General features: G+C 41.1%; 1 protein-coding gene across 2 annotated transcripts; it reads right to left on the reverse strand.

Annotated features, from left to right (window-relative positions):
• Nucleotides 1-4,618: 4,618 nt before the first annotated feature.
• On the reverse strand, nucleotides 4,619-17,480 carry LOC139765898 (syntaxin-1A-like). 2 transcript variants are annotated; one of them, XM_071693835.1, is made up of 9 exons: nucleotides 17,133-17,480; nucleotides 14,613-14,720; nucleotides 14,154-14,253; nucleotides 13,046-13,120; nucleotides 11,897-12,085; nucleotides 11,040-11,113; nucleotides 10,504-10,641; nucleotides 9,777-9,887; nucleotides 4,619-6,328 (listed from the first exon to the last, which is right to left on the reverse strand). In XM_071693835.1, exons 1-9 carry the CDS (start codon nucleotides 17,160-17,162, stop codon nucleotides 6,251-6,253), a joined length of 903 nt encoding a protein of 300 aa, XP_071549936.1. In that variant the 5' UTR covers nucleotides 17,163-17,480; the 3' UTR covers nucleotides 4,619-6,250. The 2 variants fall into 2 exon arrangements, with proteins under 2 accessions (XP_071549936.1, XP_071549935.1); XM_071693834.1 differs by lacking the exon at nucleotides 9,777-9,887 and adding an exon at nucleotides 9,065-9,175 and having other exon boundaries at nucleotides 17,133-17,477.
• Between the last annotated feature and the right edge of the window lie 4,756 nt (nucleotides 17,481-22,236).

The following is a 22,236-nucleotide window of genomic DNA, read 5'->3' on the forward strand; positions in this document are numbered from 1 at the left end:
AGAGAGAGAGAGAGAGAGAGAGAGAGAGAGAGAGAGAGAGAGAGAGATTCTTCACTGCGTTCCAAGGGGAAGTAACCCAAATGAAGATCTTGTCCCGTTCACAATGCTGTTCTTATACTAGCAAAAGATTCTTCAGGAGTCATCTTCCCTTCATTACTATTCCATGGATAGAAGAAAACGCAGTTTCCGTTGATGTTCATTAGTCCAGTGATTGTCATGAGTTACAATGAAAACCTCAAGGCATTTTGAGGTCAGACTGCTGTGCATCAGGGAAGGGTGTGGAGAGCGATGGCTTACGCGTCATCTCCTACTTTGAGTTGAGATTTTAGTATCTTTATTGTATCAAAATTCATAAACAATCAAATGTCACTGAAACATGAGTAACCAAATGTTACTGAAAACTAGGTTGTACCATTTAATTATTTTACTTCGTTCATTTTTCTTCATCAAATATACAAAAAGTAAAATTTACACATTATGGTTCTATGTCATGTGACACTATTGCACTCGCTTCTCACTGTCATTCACTATGGTGTACACGTACCCACCATGGTTGTATTTTTCGCTAGTTAGCTGCTATAACTGACCTTTGAAATGCTTCTAACTGTATTTGTACGATTTGATAGCATTTCATAATGCCATCTCCCCACGTCAAAGATCATATTACAATCTTAACAAATTATTTGCTCTTTAAATGATTTTTTTGTCTTAATGATAATTGCATGACCCATTTTTTCCATGTGAAGTTCTTGTTTTGATTGTAATCTTAATTTCATCAACTTTTTATATGTTTGTTGAGACTGCATGGGCAACTGAATACCCTAATCAAGGCCATCTCATTAACACTACACACACACACACACACACAGACACACACACACACACACACACACACACACATATATATATATATATATATATATATATATATATATATATATATATATATATATATATATATATATATATATATTCATTATACTTAGTCGCCGTCTCCCGCGTTAGCGAGGTAGCGCAAGGAAACAGAAAGAATGGCCCAACCCACCCACATACACACGTATATACATATACGCCCACACACGCACATATACATACCTATACATTTCAACTTATACATATATATACATACACAGACATAAACATATATACATATGTACATATTCATACTTGTTGCCTTCGTCTCTATGTCATGTGTAATGCACCGAAACCTCAGCCCCCTTTCCACATCCAGGTCCCACAGTTTAACTACCATTTCATAGGGGAGGATGAACAACTGGGGCCTATCTGTGATATTACTTATGATCCCAGCTTGACGGAAAGATTGGGGTTATTAAACTGAATCAAAGAATGTTTAAAAGATAGGTGATCACCTGGCGATCAAATTAGTATGTCTCCAGTTCATTTTGCTAACATCAAACCAAATTTCGAGTGAATACCAATGTTTGCATGCGCTAAAAAAATGTGGTAAACAGAAACTGTTTGTTTCCTGTAATGATGTAGTTATTCTAGACATAACATGACGACACAAGTTCATGATATTCTAACAGATCATTACTCCATTGCAGTGGGTTTAACCTTCAGTAATTCTAAATCATTCTGTTTAACAACCCAGTGTCCCCGGCTGAAATGTCTTCCTGTGAAGTCTAGGCAATTTGGTGCTATCTATCATCTTCCACAGCATGGCGCTCTATGAAATAACATTCTTGTTTATCTATTTGTTTATCTATCTATCTATCTATCTATCTATCTATCTATCTACCTATATATATATATATATATATATATATATATATATATATATATATATATATATATATATATAGAAACGTTTCTGAATTATGATAAATATTAGGCTCGTAGCCGTGCGTCACAACTTTGTGGCCGCTTCACAACAAGGAGAGTCGGTGAAAGGACACAGGGTGTCGTTCGCATATCTCTCACTGGTGAGTTTTGTGTTCATTGTGATTATCATTATTATAGTGAAAGTATTTTTTGTTGATATATTACGGTTGTTTACCCATTTGAGACCCCGATGAGTTATTGTCAGAGATCACAAAGAAGATTTGAGGAAAGGTGGAAGCTCCGTGTACCTAAACGAGGTGTTTGGGAGAGAAGTAGGCGGATGGAAAGAACAGGCCAGGAAGTTTAGTGCAACAATTATTAAGGATATCGTATTTTCTGACTAGCAACGAATATATAGAATATAGAAGGAGACTTGCACTGGCTTAGGATGATTTCGGTTCTGATCAGAGACAATTTTTCAAGATGGCATATGACAAATTCCAGATGGGAATAACACCTCGTCATTGGTCTGTAGCATAATTGCGGTTGTAAGAGATATATCGGGTGGCAGCTAGTGATGTCCAGTGACCTACCTAAGATGTCTTTCCAGAGTCAAGCGAAATAAGTACTTGATGCAAAGCGTGTGATAATTAGTGTGCATAGGTTAAGAACCTAACTCATGCTTAGAACGTGCCCATTGTGTCATTTATTTCGCCGATCTGAATCTTCGCGTTACCGAGACGTCTCTGATTATGGAGTCATTCCAGTCCCCCTTGCCACACCCAACATCCTCTTTCCTAGCAAATAGTCATCATTATATTCATATCATTTTACAAAAACATAATGAAACACGAAAGACCGTCAGAGGACGGCCCACTTCAGGCAGGGACAGAATGGGGGGGACCCGAAAAATATATAGTTTGTGATGATCCGAATTTCTTTTCATACATGGTGATTTTTTCCCGTTTAGTCGACGCCTGCGGATGAAACGTTATTTTGCCGACTAGTTTATTTCCTCGCCACCTGGGGCTTTGCGTTGATGTAGGCTAGGCTCGTGCGGCGGAGCGCTCCAGTTAGGGATTAAGTAAGGTTAATTGGTGTGACTTTTAAGCCAACAGTGCCTTGACTTTCAGGTGGCGAGGGGCATGATTCGATATGATTTTCTGATGCTGTCAAGGGCTAGTTTATTGGGCACCTTATGCTCATCTCGTGAAGAGTAATTCAGGAAAGCGATCGAGGGAAAGAGGGAGGAAGTGAAGCTGGAAAAAAAATGGAAAGAAAGGAGGATAGATATAACCGAAAGAAAGCTATAAGAAGGAAGATGGAGGACAGCAAAGCGAAGGAGAACGTGAGGGAGAAGGTAGAGGAGAATAAAAAGCTATAAATTAGGGAGACTGAGAGAAGAGAAAAAAATTAGGTGCGGGGTTAAGCTACGAAAGTAATAAGGGAAGATGAAGGTGATGGTGCGAGGGCGGACATGAGGGAAGGCGTGGGAGGGGGATTAATAGAATGGTACGGCTGGTAATGGGAGTTGCTCTTAGGTCTTGTAAACTCTTTGGGTGCTCCAATGTAAACCAACTACGGCAGCTGTTGTTCTATCACACACGTTTTCAAATAGTTCTCAGTGTGAATATCAATTCTTGTCTACAAACAATATGTTAAGATTTATAAGTTGTCAAAAATAAAACACCAGATATCACTAATATTGTTATCTGTTTGATGGCAGGAAGCACAAAACAGTGTTATTCATTTATTAACTTCATTGTCCGAGGAGCAGTTGGCCAGCAGAGGAACATATAAGTTGCTGAGGAAAGCGGTTTTGTAATTGGGAAGTTGATTCGTACTGATCGGCCAGTGTTCGTGGTTGTTTCTTGAGGTGTTGCTTCGTTTTGCTAATACACAAACACAAAAGCATTACACCTACAGTACTGCACTTATACCGGCATACAGTAGACGACTACAGCTCTCCGCAAATAATGTTGCTGAACTTTGAAAAAGATTTGATCATGTTTTTTTGCTTTGAAAACTATCATTGTAAGATTAACCTGAGGATTCAGTTCACATTATGGTAGAGAAGGGAAAGGCATCAATGGAGAGACACTCTATGTGGTCCTCTTAAGAGCATTGGTTTTAGCTAAGTGTTGAGTGGTGATTGTAATTACTTTCTTGGGTGGATGGGTAGATATGGTGATGCCAGAGGGAGTTACTGCCAGGTCGGTGGGAAATGATGTTATTTATGATTCTGTAGGACTGATGAACGGTCCTCTAAACACTAAGGTGTGAGTGGCTGTTACTTGAACCTTTTCAGATTCATTTTGTCTGCGGCTTTTGCATGCGCATGGAAAATGCATTGAATGAATAGGTAATAAGCTTTTTTTTTCCTTCAGACACTTGCGGAAGAACATTCATCAACTAGCTGAACTTTCTATGTTTATCGTTTTTACTAAAGTATGCCACTATTCTTTGCTGGTTAGTCCAGTGCTTAAAGCTTACTGCAAGGAGAGGTTACTGACATATAATAAGTGTAATGTGGTAACATAATAAGACATCATTAAATGTATATGACATGAATTTATTACATTCTAGACACATCACAAATTTATAAATAAGATTACCTTTTTTATTAACAATAGTTTTACATTATGATAAGCATCATGTCCACTTTAATAGGCCTTTGTTTGCACAAACTAACTGTAGGGACAGTTTTGATTTATTGAACTGATAGATTAAGTTTGCAGTGCAAATGAAAAATTGTAAAAAAAAAAAAAAAAGAACCATGCAGACTTATGGGAAAGCAATGTGATTTGCCCTGCATGCTTAGTTACCTTGAAGTGACATATTTATATATATATATATATATATATATATATATATATATATATATATATATATATATATAGAGAGAGAGAGAGAGAGAGAGAGAGAGAGAGAGAGAGAGAGAGAGAGAGCGCAGAAGGGAGAAAAGATTAGTTATCAACTCGAACCTATGTATACAATGCTATCCGTGATCAGAGGCATCAGTGCCACTTTACACAGGAAATTACAAGCCGCCGAAGACGTTGATAGGTATGGTCTGCTGGTGGATTATGACGTCAGAACTTTAAAGTTCATGGAAGTCTGCACTCGCTTTCATCAAATGATTTTGTAAAGCAGTTAAACATGATATATTGTTAGAAATGGAAGAAATATACTTAAGGCCAATAACATTATATACATCAAGAAAGTAGAATGCTCTGTTATATTTAGAATTGTATGTTCATTTACGATAATTTGTCAAAGTAGATTAATATTAGTTTCCACAAGTGCTAGAACTGTCCCACGCCAGAGGAATTTGTAACTTTTTTATATTAACCAAGTGTAATATATTACATATTTAGGAATTATATTAATTACATGTACATTGATATTTAGATTTAGGCATAATAATTATGAACAGGTAAAACTAACGTTAAGTACATTATTAGGTATATTAGAAAGTAAGTAACACCAGATCTTAAAGTCAGTCCCTAAGTGAGATCATTGTACTTTTTTCACAACTCAGTTGTTGGACGGACTTAGTGACATTTTGTGGGAATGCTTATGAACAAACTTATTTTTAGTTTGGTCACTAGTGTCATGATGCATTCTGGGTTCCATAGCAGTTATGAATTTTCCAAAAAAGTCTTCCATTTCTTTTATGATGTATATTTTTTCACTACATAAATGTTTACAGGATGATAATTGTACCACAGGAGCGGACCCGGATACCTGCTGAAGAACATGACAAGGCCAGATTGCTTCCAGGTGTGTTAGACAAGACCATGCTATTAACAGGTGTGTAAGACCATACCAGTTGTGTTATACAAGGCCAGTCCACCCCTAGGTGTCTTAGATAAGGTCATGCTACCACCAGGTATGTTAGACATAGTCAGTCTACCATCATCTGTGTTTTACAAGGTCATACTAAAACCAGCTGTGTTATACAAGGCCAAGCTACCAACAGGTGTGTTATACAAGGCCATGATACGACCAACTGTGTTTTGCAAGTCAGTGCTACCATTACCTGTTTTACAAGGCCTGGCTACCACCAGTTGTGCTATACAAGGCCTGGCTACCACCAGTTGTGCTATACAAGGCCTGGCTACCACCAGTTGTGCTATACAAGGCCTGGCTACCACCACTTGTGCTATACAAGGCCAGGCTACCACTGTTTGTGTTATACAAGACCAGGTCACTACCAGCTGTGTTATAAAAGGCCAGGTTAATCCCCAGCTTTGCTATACAAGGCCAGGCTACCACCAACTGTATGATACAAGGCCAGACTACTGCCAGCAGTGCTGTAGAGGTCTAGGCTACAACCATCTATGCTATACAAGGCCAGACTACAACAAGCTGAGCTGCGAAAGGTCGCACAGCCAGCAGCTGTGCTATACAAGGTCAGGCTACCTCCAGCCATGCTGTGTACAAGGCCAGGCTACCACCGACTTTGTTAGTTCAGGGTCAGAGCGAGGACAAGGATCAGAATCAGTAACAAAACTATGACACATATGATGATGATAATTTTCTTCTGTGGAAAAGAATAGAAAAAGAAAGCATTAAATTAGGTAACTTGTGTCAACCAATTAGTATTACTAGCTATGTAAAATAAACTTATGATTAATTACGGACTATAAGGTATTGTCTTGATTACTTTTTATGAACAATGGCATGTTTGTTTACATTATTTGAAAAAAGTAAAAGAACTGAATTTTATTTTTTTGGTTATTTCATAAAACAAAATCATGCAAATATTGACTAGATCAAAAACATTGGATAGTATATATGTGTATATATATATATATATATATATATATATATATATATATATATATATATATATATATATATATATCATAAAGCCAAGCAGGGATAATCATAAATGCTCTTGCGTTGGCGCTGCCTCACGAGACCGCACAGTAACCACCATGAACATATAACATCAACACAAACCACAACTGTATCAGTAAGCATAAATAACCCGCTGACTGGGAAAGTAACTTACAGTTAGTGATTTCTAGTCATAAAAACAGCTGATAATGTTTCTAATGACCTTGGGCGCGTTATTTATACATATATATATATATATATATATATATATATATATATATATATATATATATATATATATATATATTTTTTTTTTTTTTTTTTCTTTTTGATGGTTTTAAATGGAAGAATGAGAAACTAAATGTAGGTTCTACATACAAGGCTCGAAATTCAAAGGTTGTGTTTGCTTGTTAATGATCGTCTTGATGGTGAACCTACGGTGCTAATGAAGATAAGGAAAAAAATGTTGAAATGGAATTCATGATTTTCAAATGAGAGAATATGGAGTTCTGAAGACTAGATGAAATGTTAATACTTGCAGGCACTGCAGAGTGCTGCAGACACTGCTAAGCGTCACGGGCACTGCTGGGGGCTGCAGAAACTTCTTGCCTTTGCAGGCACTGCTGATCGGAGGGCGTGAAATGGTGTGAAAGCTGACCCTGAATTCTTGTAAAAGCATGATTATTGGTGGTGAGTCTGAACAGTGGTCAGCAGATGTTTACCTCTCTCGATGAGCGAGAAGCAGACAATATATAGATATCTTAATATCACAAGGAAGGGAAATTATTTGAGACATAAGCGGGTAAAGATCCGGGAAGTGGTTTAGGATTTAGAAATGTTGCTTTGAGTCGGTTGCTATTGATGGTGGAGGAACAGAACGGTGCGGAACCTTGGCTAACTTGTGCCAGTTGGCTGCAGGATCAGATGAAGGTAAAAGGGGAGAATTAGGGAATACGGCAGCAAGAGAAGCAACAAGCAGGAGTTGCCCTTGTGGTAGAGGACTGAGTTACAAAAAAAAAATTCAAATGAAGGAGGAAGCGGTGATGCGGTCTGGTAAGTAGTTGGAGTATTACTGAAGAGAAAAGAAAATAATAAAGACCTTGTTTAAATTCAGAGGGAACCTTAAGCTAGCGTGAGAATATATAGGTTTACGTTAAGAAAGGCGAGATGTGAGAAAGAAGATTTCTGATGGTGTGTAGTATCGTGGAAAGGTGTAACCTTCGCTAGCACACGCGGAAACAGTCAGTCGCAAGACCCTCACGTCACGAATGAACAAATATAATTACAAACACAACACAGAGTTAAACTCTTACCTGACTTAAGTGCTCACTGAAGTCACTTTTTTTATTGGAATGATTCATTCGAACCAAGCAATGTACAGTGAGACTGTGTCCGCGTTTATTGATCGTGGTCTTATACCTGTTCCCAGCATAGGCTGTCAGGAACGTATAAATTACACGACATCCTGGGCCCAGAGGAAAACAGTCTGGCATACCGGTGTTGTGTTCGTTCCTCGCGTGGAATGAACCATCTGGCACCTTAGGGTGATGGTCCCATACCTAATTGCTCACTACTTTACATGTTGTGCCGCGCAGTACTGTGTCCGCGACTGTCTTTCCGATGAGGATGCAGGGACGGTGTTTCTTGTTGTGTATTAACGATAATACCAAATGAACGGCGATAAGCTCTTGGTTTTTCTGAAGGAAGGAATCGAACTGCCGTAAGGGCCTGTGTGGGCACGACTTGGGAATATTTACTACTACATCAGGACGTGATCATAGACGCATGAACGAATGTTCTGAAATAAAATCACGTCAAGTTTTCAAGAAAGAAGGGTAAAACTAAACGAGCCAAGGTCAAGCTGCCGCTTACGCCCCTTTAAGGTCTGGGGACAAATGAGCTTCGTTGTGGAAAATTCTGCGAAATATTTTGTCTAAAACGATGGAGCATAAATCTAATAATCCTGGTCATTTTATGATTTTCCCGCGGAGGGAAATGGGATATTCTGTTTCATTTAGCGAGGTATTTCTGAAAATATTACGCTTTGGAACCAGACTATTTTTGCCGTGACTAACCTGTAAGACCAGCTAGTTTGTGGACCTAAAGCCATGGTTTGAGACCAGAACTGAGCTCACTGTTTCAGAACCGGTGCGGGAGAACGAGGCCTTCCTAACTGGCCCCAGAACCACTCTGAATCTCCAGGGACCAAATGGTTGGCCCCCGAGACGAAATTATAGGTTCACAGGGACTCTGTCTCCTGGAAAAGAAAGCCTACGACCCATGGCAGGCTTCATTCGCCTGGAATGTGATTTGCAAAGCACTGAATCACACGGACAAAGTGACATCACGTACATAAGACGAAGTGAAACACGAACACGAAGTCGTCGACACAGAAGCTTGCAAGACGTTTCTATAGAGAGAGCCTCTCAGTACTCACCCGCCGGGCTTTGCTCTGGTACTGGAGGGCGAACCCCGTCTGCTCCTTAGCAGCTTCGACATGTTCCTGAGCTTCCTGGACGTGAGTTTCAATCCTATTCACCATGTCGCCCTGTAGTGACACGTGTGCTGGAGGTTATACAGGGGAGAGGGTTTGGCAGACAGTGGTGGGAGACGGCAGCATCCAGCGGGACGGAAACGAGAAGTGGGAGATGGAGTAAAAGAGCGATAGACATTGACACAAGAAGCGGGAGACAATTCCCACAGGTTGTGTTGGTTGATGGCATCAGTCATTTGAGATTGGTTCTGAAAGTCGGGGGAACGAGCGAACGCCACAGGAGCCACACGGGTGTATGGGATATTAGATAAGGCGTTTCACAACAACAACGTTTTTTTGTTTCGATTTTGAATGAAGGAAAAATCTACGGAGGGTCGACAGGAATGGTCAAACGTTGACAGTGCATATTGATAATGGTTTCACCGTGCGAAACACAGGATGCAGTGATGAACATACAAGACCGTTATTAAAAGAAAACATGAAGAAGAAAGTCTCCTTAGGTGTTTGTCTTGCAGGAAGATAACAAGCAAATTAACCGCAAGTGATATATGCGTGGCTGTCAGGGTGGGTCAGATATGAGGGAGGAAGCTGGTGAGGAGGGTGGGCGATATATGCATTAGCAGTTAGGAGTAACTGGAGGGTATTTATAAATCACCTTTCGCGCATTACTTTTGAATCTCTTGGCCCTCTTAATGGTGTCCGAACCCTTGTCCACGAACCTGCAAGCTTGCTCCACGTGCCTCTGGATACTGTCAACCAAATTTCCCTGGTAATGAGGAGGGTAGGTCGGTCGTGCCCGGGTGGGGTAAGAGGCATGAAGAGGAAGAAAAACGATAACAGGTATAGAAAACGGTGATGGACAATGTAGCTTTGTAAAAAAAAAAAAAAATGACCTACCTTGTAGTTTCTGTTGATCTCTGTGGCTCCACTTCACCACGTTACTGCTGTTATGGCTCTTACTGGTGATTATAGATAATCATATCGTTTAACCCTCACTCTTCTGTATATATGTTTCGAAGTAGATTATTGTCTGAAGAAAATTCATAATACTGATGTACAGTTTCTAAAAAAATCAATCATGCTCATAGTTTATTTCCATACTACGACTCTCTACTCCGGAAGCACTTGGTAAAAAAGTTGTGGTAAAATCTTTATTGTAGTAAGCTGACTTCCACAGTGTATGCAGATATGAGGCAGAGAATGCTGTAATGACGGGGACACTCGTCAGAATGAGTGATTAGAAAACAAAAGGCGTGGAGACTACAACTTTACAGTCCTCGGCTCAGTGCAGAACGTCTGTTTAGCCCGATATTTTTTTGTGACTAGATGATATATATACTACTGAGGTTTACATATACAGATTGATTCTGGTTTGGGCTCACCTGAGCGTTCACTAGGACAGCCATGTCCATGAAGAGGTCATGCAGGTCTCTGATGGATTTCTCCAGTTTGACGATGTCTTCGTGACGGGCCTCGATGTCCTTGAGCCCCTGCCGGGCCTGCTGGGTCTCTGTGATGATCTGCCGGGAAGTAGGTTTTTAAGGGATCTGATCCACACAGATAAGCCTGACCTGACATCTGTTCCCTACGGATAAAAACATGGTTTAGATGATGGTAGGAACTTTTCATGGCCTCAGAATCCCGAACTAAAAGTCATGTGGAAATATTATATCTGTCGGACGGACGGCTGGTTTGTTCATCCTCCAGTCTCCGACTTTAGGATGTTAGTAACCTCCAGGACTCCAGCACTTGACGTCGTGATAGGTCAGTCCCCCGAGTGGTTGGTACTGCATATCAATTACTATGGAAGCTCAGTTCACTTGATCTTATATAATGCAAATCTTTCATAAGCTCAGGTGCCAGGTAACTAGGATTGAAATTAATGGCTAGATGAAAACACCAATTTTTTTTTTCTTACCCCTTGAGTGAAGATGTCGATGTTTCCTTTTTCCAGCATGTCCTCCAGTTCCTCCGTGCTGGTCTCGTGGCCCGCTGCACGTCCCGCACGACACATATACGCACGTGCACGTTGGTGGGAAGATATGTGGAAAGAATGTCCAGTTAGGAAGGTATGTGGAAAGAATACATGTATGGCAATACGTGGAGAAGTACGTAGATGTGGGGAGTGTCAAGTAAGGGAGACACAAGAAGAACTGTTCATTATATTCAGATATATGGAGGGCTATTCATTTAGAGAGAGACATGGAGGATGATCCAATCAGGGAGATAACGTAGGAAAATATTCGATTAAGAGGGACAAAGTTAGGAACTTAAGTTTAAATCACTGATTGAGTAAAGAGATGCAATGCTGGCCGTCAGGACCTAAAAAAGACGTTTATCCTCATTATATCTACCTTCACATGCAGTAAATACTCGAATACATGACACAGGTTCATACTTCAGAATCACCTTTGATCGGTTGATCGTTTCATTCGTATCTTTTCTTTCCAGAATGGAACATAACTGAACCAGTTTCGCCTTAGATATGAATACGGTTTACCCAGGTGAATTAAGGTAAGTGTGCTTTGTGAATACAAACATATTTCTTTACTGGGCGATACGCGGTAGCCCCCAGTGGAAACATACACATCTCACGTGACATCACATAGTGAGTACGTAAATGACATTCATCGTGAGATGCGTCATACACTTCGTCTTTTGTGGTCCGTGAAGGGCATTGTAGATAAACTTCCTACAACGTACTAGCAGGACAATGTGGCGGTTGCTATGCCCACTGATAACCAGCTGTAACTGTAACACAGTTGCTGTACTCACTGATGGCGAGCTGCCGCTGTATTCTGGCCTTGCAGCGGTCTCGGTAGTTGTTCTGGACATTGTTGTACTCAGTCATAGTATCCACGAACATTCTGCTCAGCGTCGAGTGTTGAGTCTTCTTCATCCGCTGTTGGGCACCGCCACTGCCGCCATCCGGGTCAGTAGTAGCTTTAGTCTCTTCCTCCAAAGCTGGAAAAGTAATCACTCTTTTAACAAACACATGCGCCACTTTAGCATCGCAACTCAAAGGTCTCTCCAGTGACTGAAGAAATCGTCAAAAGGGAACATGTAAATAGTATTTTGGGCTTGCGGAAACGTGAGTGTACTTCTTGTGGCTAGAGTGCCTGAAAGCATCTGGCAAAGCACTACACAGGTACTCATGAAATAAGAGATGTTTGATATTCAGGTCGATCTAGAAATCATTCCATAGAGCCACAATCATTAGCTATAGGGGAGCCCACAACAGTAGAAAGATATTGTTTTGTAAAGGAATGGTAATTCTGGGGTCCCGCAGGGGTCAGTACTGTGTCTCTTATTAAACTCAGTTTTTTTGCCTAAGAGGCTGGAAACTGTTTGAAACATCTTCTCGTTAATGATATTTCGATTACTTTTTATTTGAGATGTTATTCTCATGTTCAAACAATGTTTCTGTTTTGGTAATCTCATTTTCCACAAAGTCTGATCAGAGACAAATACTCTATATCATGAGTTACTGGACATAAGGCAGGACGGTAGCAAAGAAAACTGGTCTCCCTGTTATCACTATGTGACTAAAGCTTAACATATTAGCCACTATATTTACCCTGTGCCTTCTGTGTGAAGTGTAGAACCAGACTCAGGATTATGTTGGCTGTGAGAATGTGAAGAAAGGCTGGATACCTTGTGTTGTATTTTGATTACATGTACATTGTATCGGGCTGGGACCATACTGGAACTGTATTAGTGGCCTCAGTCATGTCTTTCCATTCCAGACTATCTCTTCCCCCCCCCCCCCCCCCCCCCACCTATTTCTCCTCTTCTAACTACCCTATAAAAGAATAAGTAGGACGAGATTTTGCTCAGAGGTGATGCTGGCATGTAGCGTTCACCGCACTCAGAGAGAGAGAGAGAGAGAGAGAGAGAGAGAGAGAGAGAGAGAGAGAGACCCACCTTTGATTCTGGTTCTGACTTTATTCGCCGTTTTCTTGATGCTTGCCATCAGGTCGTCCAGGTTCTGCATCACCTCTGAAACAGAAGACTGCGTGTCACTGTAACAGAATAGACACTGGGAGTGTCAGTCATTAGCACATATTATACATCTCATGATAATATAAACACCGATTATTGTCTTTACGCGACAGGAGGAAAAATGGTCGAAGTAGCTCAAAGGAATGTTATTGCTTCATTCCCTTTTTTATATGTTATTTCTAACTATGATGTAACACTGATCGACAAAGAGTCCTTCGTTCGTCTTGAATGTCAAACGTATTTAGTTTCTGCCATGGATGACGAAGTATGGCGGTCGTCTTCGGATCCGGTGCCGGCGGCGTGAACCCGGTGATGTGTTTGTTACAAAGATATGGTGGGGCAGGTCTGTCTGGAACCATACGCCATCTTCGATGCATAGTATCTTTAACTTTGATGATGATAGTTAGATATTTGTACGGCAGCAATATAGGTATGTAAACTGTTAACAATGAGAGGACTTTTATTTTTTTCTTAGAACGAGATAAGATTACACATCCACCATTTTAAGATACGGTCGCATTTTGCTGTGACTAACTTAGACTTCGTGGTTTGAGTGTTTGCAGAAACGATTTTCTGTTCATAAAGCGCAAGACGAAGCTTTGTTAGAACACTTAAGGCTCATAATTTTGTATTACAATAAATTCATTGTTATATCATTTAGCACAACAATCATGAATAGGAAAACACCAGTGAGCTTCAAACAAGGTGTTTCTTGATAATCAGAGTCTTACTCCAGACATCTTGTGTAAACACACGAAGCATTCTTGTGGAATTTCAATAAGCTCGTGTATAAGAGGCTTCATATTACAAACTTATGTAACATTGCGCTACAGAGGACTCTCACATGATGATAGCACAGTAAATCATGATTATATTCATAAGTCGTCCTTCCATCGCAGTCCATGGGCCATTGGCGTGCATAATCAACTTACAGACACAAGTGTTGGTAAACAAATCTGTTGCACGTTCCCACTACCAGCAGTGAATGAGAGAAGCTATACAGACGATGTGGAACAAAGTGGATACTCACTTTCGTCCGTCTGGGATGAGGAGAGGATTTCACTGTGCATCTTCCTGACGGCGTTGACGTTGTCTTGGACCGTGTCTATCATCTGCCGGACCTCCTCCACCTGGGGAAACATGGTTCACACATGACTCATGTCACTTTCACCACCTCCCAACACGCCATACTTCACTCACTGTGTGACTACTACTACTACTACTACTACTACTACGGAGATAACACTACTTCTATCGGCATGAAGAAAGCCACTGCGCTGGAGGAAAAAACTGTGACAGTGGTGTAACTAGTTGTGCTGTGGCGACGTGAAGACCTGGCACATGAACTAGTTAACGTGGGGGAAGATAACTAGCGAGCTGTGGAAGCCTAGTTACTTGGTTCAGACAGACTACCAGGGACTATAAGAAGACACTAGTGACCGAGGAATAATTCACGTGACCTCGTGATGAGGAATGTAACCACACTGACCTCTCTGAAGAAGGTGACCATGTCGCTTTCGCCTTCATCGTCGACGTTGAGGACCACATCATTCTCTATCCCGGATGTGTCGTCTTGGACGTGGTCGCTGTTCTGGGCCTGGAAGACACAGTTCAGCACATGAGCTCACTAGTGTTGTAAAAACAATTCACCTTAAACGTAAGGTGGGAGTCGCCACGTGTGTTTAATGGTCTGGTGTTGAAAAAAGGAATGAAATAACTAACTTAACCTAGGTTATGAACAGCTAAGCGTATTTCATACTGTGGTCTGTTACCAAGTACAGTCCACCTAACCTAATACATATCACGTGTGTTGTTTACTGTGGTCTTTTACCACCTTGTGTTGCTTCGTGGCCATAGCTGTCCCTGTGTTGCTTCATTATTATTATTATTATCATTATTATTATTATTATTATTATTATTATTATTATTATTGTTATTATTATTGTTGTTGTTTGTTGTTGTTGTTGTTGTTATTACTTCCGAGAAACATTGACTGACGCAAAAGACGGACGTATGTATGGTGTCGCATGCTATTGTAAAGGTCATTCAGCCCTGGTCTGTACCATACGTCTACACACAACGTATTTTCTGTTTTCTTTCTCTCAGTGGCGGATGTGAGGGGTCGACTTAACACAACCCGTGAGCACTTGTACAGCTGGCATCCGCTCGCAGCGAAACGTTCCCAGATCCTTTCTTCTCTCACTTGCTAGTCTGCCATCATCATTTCCTTTCCTCTTGACCAGGGATGAATCACGTATAAAACATGACAAACACACACACACACACACACACACACACACACACACACACACACACACACACACACACACACACACACACACAATTAGATTAGCTTTCACTCCTATGGTTAATGAAATATTTAACACTCTGTTCATGCCCTACATGAGGCTAAACCTGAATCATGCTTCTCAGGTTTGGTCACTGCACCTCAGCTGTGATCAGGAGACCGTAAGGAGGAAGAAAGGGGGTATGAACAGTTGGGGGAAGGGATTCGGGGGTAAGACATCAGGCGCTTTCCAAGAACGGTCGTGGCCATCAGGAGCGGGACTCGTGTAGTGTTTTAGTTGTTACAGATCGTCTGAGAAGGGGAAAGACGAGGCCTCGGCTCCACCAGGATCGTCCATGTTAGAGCCTGACCACCCTCAACTTTCCAGGCACACAGGATCTCAGCGCGTGGGTGTGAAAAGATCAGAGAGCACGAAATCAAGAGTCGAAGAGTTGTACTTGAAGGAACTGTGGAAAATGAAACGAGAAACAAAGGCAAGGTAGTACAAGAAGATAGAGAGATTTTGAGGCAGATGACAAAGTTAGGAGACGAGGCGAAAAAATAGGTGTTTTTGTTCTACAGTAAACTCACACTCCACACTTAGAGCGGAAACGATGGTAGATAAACGAGTTAAGAGATCTCATAGTGCAGGAGAAGCAGCCTAGGACAGTTGGGTGTTAGAGAGGAAAAAAATGAATAAAAGCTCAGGGAGTGAGTAAACAGGTGTTGTTCAGCTGAGGGAAGGTTAGAATAAAGACAGTAAATACTGCTCCATCTTTGTAAAGACGTTTTGTGCAAATTGTGCTCGTCCAGTCACTCAAAAATATAAAAAGTAGATTTGGTCAAGAAATAAAAAAAGTGGGCATTAATTTTTTAGAATATCAGGAAACATATCCATATACGTGTATATCAACTTCTGACGGTGACCCTGCCAGCAGGACTGCGTCAGGAGACCCCTGGCGTGTTACGGTTTCCTGTACGAAGCAGAGCGCTGTATTTATCTGTAACCTCCTCACGGGATGCCCCTCTCACGGGATCCTCCCACACACACACACACACACACACACACACACGTAGCGGTGAGAAAGGTCATGTGTGTGTGTGTACATATGACCTTTCTCACCACCGCTTTTTTGTATTATCTCCGACGTAACCCACTCTCCCCCAAGTTCCTCACTACGATGCACCCCCAACACTTGCCGACCCTTGCATTGGTTAAAGAGCCCTTACCTCAAGTCATCTCTGAGAATGAACTCATATTACTATATTGTATGTATGTAAATACTTTACTTGGCTTGCCTCTGCGTACTGAATATCTGGGGGCCTTAACCCTGCCTTTGTACTCGCTGATGTTTGCGTAACTCACCTCGCTCAAGTTTGTCAAGTACGTGTCACGTGTTGCCCAAGCCAGAGCATGTATGTTGGGTGGTAAATATATAGATCACATTGCCTCGAAGGCTCGCTCATGCTACAACACCCGACTCTCCTGACACAAGTGGGTGACTTTCCGATAATAATGATAATAATAATGATAATAATAATGATAATAATAATGATAATAATAATAGTAACAATATAACTATATGTAAGGACCTGCTGATGAGGTCTTCATGTACAAATACAAAGCCTTAAACTCATGATGGCAGCTGTGTGTGTGTGTGTGTGTGTGTTAGGTCACCGTAAGAGCAAAGATGATAATCATAATGTAAACAGTGTACTCACCTTGAGCGCTTCAAGTCTGTCCTTGATCATCTTGTTGACTTTGTGGGTTTTACACTAACGACTTCATTAACTTTGGTGTTCGTCACCTTCGCACATTACACTCGTACTCCAGTGATGCCGAGCTCCAGTGGAATCAGGCTGTTGCGACCGACATTCAGTCGCGTTACGCACACAGTTGATGACGCGGTAGATAGCGGAATGAGAAATGTAACTCCTTGTGAGTCAGAAGCCCATAGCTAACTAAAGTCACAACCAGAAAAGGGTGTACGTCTAGTGGTGTGAGCGGCGTCGGTGGTAAGTGTAGCCTTGCGCCACTCCCCCCGCCTGGGCGGTGATGCCACGGGGGTAGTGTCACGGCGCGCGCATCGCTTCTCACCCTTGCCACTTCGCTACGTCCGTATCCAAACACACACACACACACTAGTCTTTCTCTTCTCTCTACCTCCTCAAACTCCACGCCGTCTACAAAGCACATAAGATTACGAGGTATTTCAGTGGTGTTATTTGTTCAATGTGAGCTCATTGTATAATCGAATAACATTTTCCTTTCTGTGTTTAGGTAACTCTTACATATCTGATAACAATTATCTTAAAAAAAAAAAAGTAATCATATGGTATTGTGAGGCATGAGTGTTGGTACCATGTATAGTGCTCTCACACTGATCTACCATCAGCTTTACACAGAGAAGTGATAGATACATTATTGTAGATGGCTTGGCATTTATTTCAGAGTCCTGAAGTTTATTCAGCGACCGTGAGAGGGCCTGGTAGGTGGATGCCCTCATCTTTATCATGACGGATCTTATCAGAAAAATTCGGTAATTCTCCGTTGGTGAGTCACACGTCATCACATTGTCCAACAGGTAGGTTAAAGTGAGGAAAAGATATAATGTTGCTATTAAGGAAATAGTTGTATGTATAATGCTACTAAAATGGATCTATGCAACAAAGTTCATTAGTATTTCTAGTAATCATTGGTTTGATAAGTGATGGCTAGGTTTTCGGGATTTTATGTTTGTCTTTTGTTGTTTAATTACATTAGTTCTAATCAAGGCTATGCACTTGTTATATCTAATCTACTAATGCCAATCCCCCTCCCCCCACCCTAGTTTTTTAATCATACAAATTTCATCAATTTGGATATTGGATTATAACTTTTATACGCTGAAACTAATATAAATATATATATATATATATATATATATATATATATATATATATATATATATATATATATATATATATATATATATATATATATATATATATAACTTTCACGAAGTAGGAAGGAAAAGCTGGAGAGGAGAATAAAGGGTTGTGTGAGTTAGGTATTGTCAAATGTGTTTAGGATGAAGAGGGTGTGAGTTTGTGGGTTGGAGGACAAAGACCCATTCTGTGGTGAATAAGGCCCCTGCTCCTAAGAAAAGTAATCACGACACCTTTTCAATGCTCCTTTATTTATAGGAAGCAGATTTTGCGAGGATTGTAATGTAAGGTTTCCAGTATAGAGTGGAGGATTTGGTCATGCCCAACACGTTTATGTCATTCCTGGGTAGAACTGTGTTGTTTTGAAAATGAATGGAGTGATATGGGTAAGGTTTAGGAGGAGATATGGGTAGAAAATGCGTTGTGGCTTTCTTGAAGTTAACCACGTTCCTGCTTCCCTACACTGTGATATTGCAAACATCCAGATTGAGGCGGGATATACGTTCACTACGAGTAATACGAAGTCCAGTGACGGTAGACTCCAGTGAACAGTGTCTGGTTGGTGAAATCCAGCAGATACTATGCGAATTCCGAAATACACTAAACTTCATTACTTGGGCTAGAAGTGTGTAGAATGGCTTAACGTTCTGGCAAGAGTATGATTTGAGTACTTGCGATTGTTTACTAACTCAAAAAGAATATCATATTTAATCTGATGTCCCACTTTGTAAAACACTTCCGCGAACAAGTTTTAGATTTTAAGTTTTAGACCTACGGTAAGACAGTGGATAAAAAGACGTCCTAAAACATATGAACTGCGTAACCTTACCCACCCCTAAGGACGTACGTTTTTGTTGTGAAGGTGCTTTGATGAAAATCGTATCGAGCGATTCATTTCTCCTTACAAAACGCTTTTAGATATTCATATTTCCAGGTAAATTTACCTTTCCTACGGTAAGTCGATATAAGAAAGATCTATACTTAAAATATATATTCAAGGGAATGTGAACTTTTGCTCGAATGGACTAAAATAATGATTAATTGAAGTGTTCCATCCTATACGAGTATAATGTTCAAAGTAGATGAGTTACCCATACAAATACTATTTTCTCTAAGAGATTATGATTCTAAGAGCACGGACCTATGTTTATGATCAACTGTGTTAAATATTTGGTAGATACTTATTATGTTAATTGTTTTTATGGTGACCGACATGGCACGGAAAATAACCTTCCTTATTCAAGACTTTTTTGGGCAAAAGAAACAACAGCAAATAAAGAAGTATACAAAGATGTATTCGTAGGTGAGTAAACTGTGAGCAATGTGTACAGTAGATGATTTCCCGTTGTCCTTTGTTTTCAGGAACTATTGTGAAATAACCTGATGATGTTTTGTACCCGTGCCACTTTGCTAGTGTGCATCTTGTCAGACTGATGTATGTATACAACTGATACCAAGTTCTTTTGTGTTACGTCATGTGTATGCAGCCCCCTTTCACTCATTCTTATTCGCCGAGTCGTGTATCATCACATCATGGAAACATTAGAGAAGCAAAATGACACCACAGAATTTAGACGGGCTCTCACACTTGTATCATGTCATGTGCATCGTCATTTGATCTTATATAAACGCCTCCACTGGAAGATTTGTCCGGGCCTTGAGCTGGCGTCTGGTTCATTCACTATATAGCGGAAGAGCATCAAACGCTATTTCATTATTTACAGCGAACACCTCAACCCTTCCGAGTGGAAGAATTTTGTCGAGAACTGCGATGAACAGGAATAACTTATACATCGGGGAGGTTGGGAAGATGATTTGGAAGGAGGTTAATCGTGTGTGAGAAGCAAGAGAACAAATATCGGTGATAGGGGCAAGTGGAGAAGCGGTTACCGTAAATAAGTGATGTGGTGAAGGACGAGACGGAGTGAGAATTTGAAGGATTGAATGTTTGTTGATAGGATGATTGATGGGACTGAACATGATCTTTGGCGAGTCTGCTCTACTGGGAGTACAGTGTCGCCAAAGACCTTTTAATTCCAGAGGATTCCGTCGTTTTCCTGCTGCTGGAAGTAGCGCAGCGTCAGGCAGGAGGAACCTCTGGAAAGTAGATCATGGGTAACATAAGGACGCAATGTTAGAGTGGGGTCCTTAGGTAATCATGAATGAAGAGATATAGGAATATATATATATATATATATATATATATATATATATATATATATATATATATATATATATATATATATATATATATATATTGGTCTGTGTATTGGTGGTTTTGTACTAAACAGTAGTCAGTCAAGTATTTCAATAGTTCTGTCCTAATAATGTCAGACAGGAACTGTAACTGGTGTGGTTGACAGCGGTGAGGCAGGTTGGTGGTCAGTGGGGAGCCTCGACACCGCCACTTTAATGGCGATTTTTTTTCCTCAAGTTGACACTTGATGATGTCTGTTATTAAGGAGGAGGGAGGCGGGCGACCGAAAAAAAAAAAAAAAAAGTGCTGGATGGACGGGTGAACTAGATGGCGAGGGTGACTGACGCTCAGGAGATGGTGCTGAACACCAGTCTCTCTCTCTCTCTCTCTCTCTCTCTCTCTCTCTCTCTCTCTCTCTCTCTCTCTCTCTCTCTCTCTCTCTCTCTCTCTTTCTATCTATCTATCTATCTCTATCTCTCCTATATTCCTATCACCCCCTACCACCTCCCGTCTCATCATACCCTGCCTGTGTAATATCGTCATGCACACTCTCATTCTCACAGAGACAGATGGCTTGTCCAGGTTATCTAGAGAGGATGTGTGGAAGACACTGCACGAGCCAGTGGCCCCAATTAAGGGGAGACGATGTATCCTGTGCTCAGCTTTGTGCTGCGCTGGCTCGAGACCGGGTACCACATCAGGTACTCGAGTCTTCAGTTAGTTGGTCAACGTTATCAAGAAAATCAAAATTTAACTCTCGCATTGTACATTTGCGGTAATTCAGGCATGTTTACTCATCCAGGTTCAAGTGGATGGAGATAAAAGCGACGAATGTCATCTATTTTGGCTGAGGGAGGGATGAGTTGTAGGTGATGGAGACTCAGGCAAGGTCCTCTTGGAGAATTCAGTGGAAAGAAAGAAACACAGAGGGGCAGTAGATGCCAGGGTTTGTGACCTGACGAGCTCTTTATAAATTCGGGTCGATGTTGCTGGTCAGCAGGGCGGTAGGTGGAGCTGCAGGTTTGTCGAGGCAGAGGTGGACAGACCCTGGCGGAGCACCTCCACCTCCCAACACACTCATATCCCTTCTTAGGGAGGGGGGGCTCTTCTGGATGGGTAGAGGTGCTCGGTGCTCTTGATGCAAGTGGCTGTCCGGCTCCTGTGCAACCCAGATTTGTTGTCTGTGTGGCCGCCGCCTCACTCCCCAGCTCCCTGTCTCCTCACATACACCTGCCCAGGGAAATGAATGTCGTTTGTCTTTAAAAGAAGCAAACTGGTTAAGTTAGCTTTGCAGGTTTTTGTTTTTCCTTTCCTGACAGAAGTGATAAATTCCTTACATTTATTGTTCGTTATGTTAGTCTGTCTCGTAAGTCAGGGCAGATATACACAGCCACGTCCCTGCCTTCGCTGTTTCCTTCTATGTAACTCATGGAAAGGTCAGAACATAATTGTATTGCTCGTGAGGTGGTGTGGCCCAGGAGCGGTCTGCCATGGCTGCAGGGGAAATGGCTTCTTGGCTTCTTGATCTCTTGGTAGCTAACCACCAGTTTCCCCTTGATGGTTTGTATCTTCTATATAGATTACCCAGAAACATCTGTTTGTATCAGCCACGGTGACGAGGTTAATGGATGCATCTTTAATCACACAAGCCACAGTAAGATCATCCGGCCTCTCATTCAGGAATTGCTTGATCGCGTCACA

This window comes from Panulirus ornatus, chromosome 56, assembly GCF_036320965.1.
Source record: "Panulirus ornatus isolate Po-2019 chromosome 56, ASM3632096v1, whole genome shotgun sequence".
NCBI classification, from domain to species: Eukaryota; Metazoa; Arthropoda; class Malacostraca; order Decapoda; family Palinuridae; genus Panulirus; species Panulirus ornatus.

Excerpts from the sequence above, each read along its gene's own strand:
- LOC139765898 (XM_071693835.1), bottom strand. The coding sequence starts at position 17,162 with ATGATCAAGGACAGACTTGAAGCGCTCAAG. Across the intron at positions 14,721-17,132 it reads ACAGACTTGAAGCGCTCAAG|GCCCAGAACAGCGACCACGT; the intron begins GTGAGTACACTG and ends TGTGTCTTCCAG. Across the intron at positions 12,086-13,045 it reads AGTCAGAACCAGAATCAAAG|CTTTGGAGGAAGAGACTAAA; the intron begins GTGGGTCTCTCT and ends TTACTTTTCCAG.